This window comes from Leuciscus leuciscus, assembly GCF_965113295.1.
Source record: "Leuciscus leuciscus genome assembly, chromosome: 15".
Lineage (NCBI taxonomy): Eukaryota > Metazoa > Chordata > Actinopteri > Cypriniformes > Leuciscidae > Leuciscus > Leuciscus leuciscus.
This window is the reverse complement of record NC_138739.1, coordinates 6,960,045-6,967,233: the sequence shown is the minus strand read 5'-3', so window position 1 is coordinate 6,967,233 and position 7,189 is coordinate 6,960,045. Positions and strand designations below refer to the sequence as shown.

Genomic DNA, 7,189 nt, shown 5'->3' with positions numbered 1-7,189 from the left:
TTTCTCCGCCGTCTCCATACTCAATGCGATCTCAAACGCACGTGCAAACGTCAGATTAGATTCTGACAACAGTCGCCGTTGGCAGGCTTCGTTGCGGATTCCACTTACGAAACGGTCACGCAACGCCTCGTCCAGCGTTGCTCCGAACTCACAACTCACAGCGCACTGTTTCAGCTCCGCTGCATATTCCGTCACCGTCTCATCAGCTCTTTGATTGCAATGATTAAAACGGAATCTTTCCGCAATCAGCAACGGCTTTGGCTCAAAATGATTCTTTAAAGTGTCCACAATGTCTTTGTAAGACTTATCCTTTGGCTTCTCTGGTTGTACCAAGTTCCTTAGTAAACCGTAGGTAGTTGCTCCCATCACACTCAACAGGGTCGCAACCTGTTTCTCCTGGCGTATGCCGTTCGCCTCGAAGAACTGCTCAAGCCGTTCAATATAAGCCGACCAAGACTCTGCTTTCGGAACAAACTCGCCTATATTTCCAATAAGCGCCATTATGTGAACAAAACTTTATCCTCGTCGCCAATTTTTCTGTGATGTATCTATTCAAAAGAAAACACGTGAGACGGAATGTCTGTCTTCTGACCACAACTTTACTCTGAGTTTTTTTTATCTGCGCAAACGCGCGCCCCCGAATATTTCCCAACATTCTCAGCACCCTTAACTACGGAATCTCTACTGTCTCAAATGCAAAACTTGCAAGCATACAATACATCACACTTTCTATTTCAGATTTTTTTAAATGCTCTACTTTTAATAATCTTGGTTCCTCTCATGTTTCTTCCTCTGCTGGAATATCTTCATTCATCCTCATTTGTCTTTATTCTCTCATGTTTTCCTGCTCGTCTGCCTGTTCCTGTCATCAGCAGTAACTCTTCACACTGTTCATCATCATCATCTTCATGTTCATTGGTGTGTTCATCAGTGGTGAATGTGAGTCATGTGACTCTCTCCTGGTAAAAAGGAATCAGTGTATTGTCCAGCATCAGTGTGTCTGATCTCAGCATCAGTCTCTCTCTACCTCTGGAGGTGGAATATCAGGATAAAAACACCTACAGCTGTGTGCTGAACAATCCCATCAGCAACCAGACCACACATCTGGACATCAACACACTCTGTCACACATGTGCAGGTACGGCAGCGCTGATATTAGTGTTTATTGACTGATCTGATCTCAGTTTGATGTGTTTATTCCTCAGACTCTGTCCACTGTTGTGGTCCTACTGAAGCTGTGATCCGATTGGTCCTCTCTGCTCTGGTGGGCGTGGCTACTGTCATTATTGTGGTTTATGAGATCAGATCCAGAAGAGCTGAACGAGATCAAGCACATTTTCACACATCAGGTAAATGGTTGATGATGTCATTTCTCATATTACTATTTTTCTTATAATTTATGAATCTTCATTTATTTGTAATGACTTTATTTGTTGGCATTTACTTGGGTTTTTTTAGGTGGCTCATTTCCACCCTAGAATATAATTTGAGAAGAAACGGCAACATATTTTCTCATTAATACTCTGTCAAATGCGAGTGTTAGTCGTGATAACTCGTGATGCTTTCCTTTTTAACTTTTTTTTTTTTTTTTTTACAATCCTAACTTTATTTGATTGTGGACTTTAGAAATGACTTCTAATCACACTAAAAGGTTCTCACATGTCTTGAAGTGTTATTGTACAGATCAGATGTCTCTAATACTCTCATCTACTGGCTGAACATGACATATTTAATCTGGCCATAAACAAACTGTGAGCAACTCTGCGGACATATTTTATCATCCAAAGTGTTTAGATTTAGTATCTTACCCAATAAAATGATTTATTTTATGCAAGGCATCAGGTGTTTCCATGACGTGAAAATACTGAAGCAACACTCGTTTAGGTTGTGTCCCTGTATGCTTTGCATAAAGTTAAATGATTTACAGCAAAGTAATGATGTTATACATAAAATAAAATGTAAACAAACCTGTATTTTACTGAAGATATGCACCAATTCAACGAATCAAACATTATACATTTTATTACGGAACTTCTGAAATTTTCAATATGGGAAAAAAACATTGGTGGTTCTGCTGAGCCCTTATCGTCCTAACTACAGCACTCGTGGGATGTGTGTGGGAACAGTAACAAGGGCGATAAAGACTGCAGTCTCTATCATCAGTCACCAAGTCACCTCGAGACCAGGGGCTTTACTCTCACAGCTCTTACTAGCTTGCCTCCATTACACTCGCCCCCCAAACCTCATTCCCATCCGGGTCACGGCACCACATGTGACCGGTCCTACTCAGCCTGCTTGAGCAAGTTTCGAACCAGCGTCTCCAACATGGGAGGAGGGCACACTAACAAGGACACTAAAGACCACAGCTGACCTCTACTAACACTTACTAGTTGGCCTCCTTTACACTGTGAGACTAAAATCAGTCGAATAGTTCTGTTCATTTAGTAGTCCTAACCCAGAAAAAAAATAGAATTTGTCAGCCTTGCGATGTCCCATAGAAAAGTTTTGTTTGGTAAAATGGTGCTTGTGGCGAACATTACTTGAAGACATTTTTACATTTTGTTTTTCAAAATAAATTTCACCCAGCTATGCCTCAAAGACATGGCCGTAGCAGCTATGAGGTCACCGAGGTCCGGACCACAGTATTTTTACGAGGTGTACTTTGTGAAATAATTGCCTAATATAGTATTGACTCTTCTTTGGTGCTGCAGAGATATTGCACAGCACCAATATTAAACAGACCTTCTCCTCTGAGCTGAGTTCAGCCGTCATCTGACCGCTCGTCATTGTCAAAAATATTTGAGATGACCAATCAAATCAAAGAAGGTGGACTTTATGTTGACAGAAGCTGTTAGGCGAACATTTCAATGTGACGCTTCAGTTAGCACTGGCCAGCTGGTGGCGCTATGACTATAACTACATTTAGGCATGTATGTGTCTTCAGGCCAGGGCATTTATTAAACGTGTGAAGTGTGGGGGAGATTGCACATTGTATGCTTGAGTTACAACAACTTCCTGTTTTATGCTGATAATAGCATGCTTTAGCACTTAGCTAAGCACATGTGTTTCAACTAGAGTTTTAAAACGAGTTATTTTGCTCAGATTCACCAAAATACCAAAGTCTGCAATCAAAAGCAAAATATCTGATTATGAACTCAAGCTCTTCTCATAAAATTTTCCAAAGTCCCAAACTTTCTGGCAACCAAATGATATTTCTCTAAATGAACGATTACATTTACAGGTTACTGTGTATTTGCATTAATGTTCACTAATGAATTTTGTTGCAACAACACAGACAAACATTATACATGTTATTTAGTGGCTTTTGAGTTATATGAATGTTTTTCTCTTTTATTTTGTCTGTACAAACATCTGTGTGTCTGGTTTGATCTGTCGGTGGATAAACAGCTTCTGCTGGATGTTTGTCGTCTCTGTGTGTGTCAGTAGTTTGTGGCTGAAGCGTTTCTTCATTTTCTCTCCTGCTAATAAGAAGCTCACAATCTTCCACTCCACACAAAACATCTTTACACTGAAATAAAGTGAATCCATCAACAGTCAAATAAGAGTCGCAGGTTAGAGGTCAAATATGATTGACAGCTCACAGCACTAAATAACACACCAGTAGATACAGATATCTAATCCAATATTTCACTCTTCTGCTATTAGTTTTCATTCAGGGCCAGAATTCATTTGAAAATGTAAGATCAGCAAAAGCTTGTTGATTTTCGTGATGTTAAAGGAGACGGATGTGTGAGCGGAAACTAACTGAGGTTGGGGGAGGATTCACACACAACCAGATAAATATCTCAGTTCAGTCTTTCAGAGCAATCTGAGTGTTTTCAGACATTAAGAGTTACTATCGTGGGCTTTTCAGTGAACCGATGAAGAAAATGTTTCTCAAATTAGTTTTGCTCTGTTTGTGTTTGTGGCGTCTGGATGGTGAGTTTTAAATGTGTTTTTCTGGTTTCAGTTGTTTCTGTTCTGATGTGATAAAAAAAAAAAACTCTGTTCTTCAGGAGTGTCAGTTTTAATGCAGTTATTGATTATATAAAACTGTTCAACTATTTCTCATTTTCATTCCTCATCTTTTGTCTTTGAACTGCTGCAGAATATTAATCACTTCACATTTACATGATTAAAAGTATTTTAGTGAAGCTTCATCAAACCAACATCAAGTGATTTTAAAGATTTAATCTGTGAAAAACTCTGTTCTTCAGGTGTGTCTGGTGATATGTTTGTGATTGAGGGAGATTCAGTCTCTCTAAACTCTGATTTTACTGAAATGAAGGATGATGATGAGATTCAGTGGAGGTTTGGAGATGAAAACACTTTAATAGCTGAAATCAATGTAACGGCCGGCAGAATCACTGTATATGATGATGTTCTTGATGGGAGATTCAGAGACAGACTGAAGCTGGACAATCAAACTGGATCTCTGACCATCACAAACACCACAACTGAACATGATGGAGATTATATACTACAGATCAACAGTGAGATCAAGAGGTTCAGGCTCAGTGTCTACAGTGAGTAAACCTTTTGAGTGATACGGTCCCACATTTGGGATTTGGAATGTTCAGTGATGATGTCACATAACTGTCAGATTCAAACTCTTCAGACAATTTGAACTGCGGCGCAAACAAACATGGCGGCGCCATCTCACATTTTAAATCAAGATCATGACGGTTCGCCATGGAAACAATAATGGAGAAACGTTTTAAAATAAATGTCGCCTTGATAAACTCCCCCAGTCAGAATCACACGTGAAAGGGTTAAATAGAATATTCGTTTCACCTGTTTTTAATGACAAAATGAAATTAAACTCCATTTTTTCTTTTCATTGTTTTATGATATAGTTTATTTCAGTCACTCTAAACTCTGATCTTAGTAATAGTAGTTTATAGTAATCATCAGGATTTGTAAATGTATGCAATGTTTGATAGAGAGCAAACGCAGTGTTGACAGAGCCGGGCTAATATGATCACACTTCCTGGTTCTAGTAAGAGCTCGAGCTGCTGGAGTTTGCTTGGTAACGCTTTAGATTACAGCCCGCAAAGAACTGCGTATTTAAAACTAATTTACAGTGTAACTTTCTGTAATTATAGTGTACCTACAACATGTAAAGTTTTAGGAATAAAGGGGTAATAACCAGAAGAATTAACAAATTATTTATACTGTCGGTATTTTAGAGCTAAGCGTTACTTATTCTACTATTATAATACAACAATCTTACATTTGAGAGCAATATAGCGAGAACAGACACTGCAACCCGTTTTGTAATAACAGTATACCTATACATATAGGCTTTTAAAAAAAATTATAGGGTCCATATCTGTGAATTTATACAGGACTTTCTTTTAACAAAAGTGCACTGAGAACTAAAACTATTGCAACTTTTGCTTAAATACTGGAGAAATATACTCTTGTTCATGTAGTTACAGGGTAAGTGTGACTTCTGCGGGCTGGACATTTAAGTGGTGCTTGTTACTCTTTTCCTCCATTAAGTTAATACTAACACTTTCTTTTCTTTTTCTCTTCTATCAGATCAAGTTTGAATTCAAAACTCAGTTATTATGGATTGATTGATTAAATAAATTAATGTAAATATGAAGCTCAGATACTCAACAGCATTAGTTTTAGTGTGACATTAAACATTACAGTAAAAGTGTCTTTTTTAGTTATTGTTCCATATATTAATCTATTTCTCTTCATTCATCATCTTTTGTCTTTAAACTGCAGGAGAATATTAATCACTTCACATTTACATGATTCAAAGTATTTTAGTGAAGCTTCATCAAACCAACATCAAGTGATTTTAAAAGCTTTAATCTGTGAAAAACTCTGTTCTTCAGGTGTGATTGGAGATGATGAAGTGACTGATGAGTGGGATGAGTTTGAGATTGTGAATGAGGGAGAATCAGTCTCTCTAAACTCTAATCTTACTGAGATGAAGGATGATGATGTGATTCAGTGGAGGTTTGGAGATGAAAACACTTTAATAGCTGAAATCAATGTAACGGCCGACAGAATCACTGTATATGATGATGTTCTTGATGGGAGATTCAGAGACAGACTGAAGCTGGACAATCAAACTGGATCTCTGACCATCACAAACACCAGAACTGAACATGTTGGATATTATCAACTACAGATCAACAGTGAGATCAAGAGTTTCAGGCTCGATGTCATTGGTGAGTTCAATATCAGTTTCACTTGTTTTATATTTTAATCAGCACAAAGATACAATTATTAATTCAAACTCAGTTTGTTTCTGGTGTTTAATGATGATATTCATTTCAATTTTAACTTTTAAAATATTTACTTTTATAATATATCAAGTGATTGTCTTAATCTGTGATGAACCCTGTGTCTGTGTGTGTGTGTGTGTGTGTGTGTGTGTGTGTGTGCGTGCGTGTGTGTGTGTGTGTGTGTGTGTGTGTGTGTGTGTGTGTGTGTGTGTGTGTGTGTGTGTGTGTGTGTGTGTGTGTGTGTGTGTGTGTGTGTGTGTGTGTGTGTGTGTGTGTGTGTGTGTGGTGATTCAGTCCTGGAGTCAGTGTCAGTGAAGGAGGGAGATTCAGTCTCTCTAAACTCTGATCTTACTGAAATGAAGGATGATGATGTGATTCAGTGGAGGTTTGAATACACTGTAATAGCTAAAATCAATAAACGGTTCGACAGAATCACTGTATATGATGATGTTTTTGATGGGAGATTCAGAGACAGACTGAAGCTGGACAATCAAACTGGATCTCTGACCATCACAAACACCACAACTGAACATGTTGGATATTATAAACTACAGATCAACAGTGAGATCAAGAGTTTCATTCTCTTTGTCTTTGGTGAGTTCAAAAACATTTACACCTGTTTTTAATGACAAAAATTTTAATTAATTCATACAACATTTTGTATTGGTTATTTTATATTGTTTATTTCAAATTTTAATTTTAACTATTTAGTAAACCATTATAAAGTTATTTAACAGTATTAATCTTTGCAAACCCTGTTTCTGTTTGTTCTCTGTGTGTTTGACAGATGAAGTGAAGTCAGTGTCAGTGATGAAGGGAGATTCAGTCTCTCTAAACTCTCCTCTTACTGAAATGAAGTATGATGATGTGATTCAGTGGAGGTTTGGAGATGAAAACACTGTAATAGCAGAAATCAATGTAACGGTCGACAGAATCACTGT

The 7,189-nt window shown here is 37.8% G+C and overlaps 1 protein-coding gene across 1 annotated transcript in view; it reads left to right on the top strand.

Moving 5' to 3' along the window:
- Positions 1–3,881: 3,881 nt before the first annotated feature.
- LOC309474951 (uncharacterized protein) overlaps positions 3,882–7,189 on the top strand; it is a gene marked incomplete at both ends in the record, with an annotated part of 355,810 nt that continues 352,502 nt past the window's right edge. Inside the window, 4 exons of the mRNA XM_082137569.1 lie at positions 3,882–3,939; positions 4,218–4,526; positions 5,853–6,191; positions 6,543–6,633. Coding sequence (XP_081993695.1) covers positions 3,882–3,939; positions 4,218–4,526; positions 5,853–6,191; positions 6,543–6,633 — 797 coding nt within the window. The remainder of the gene's footprint in view (positions 3,940–4,217; positions 4,527–5,852; positions 6,192–6,542; positions 6,634–7,189) is intronic.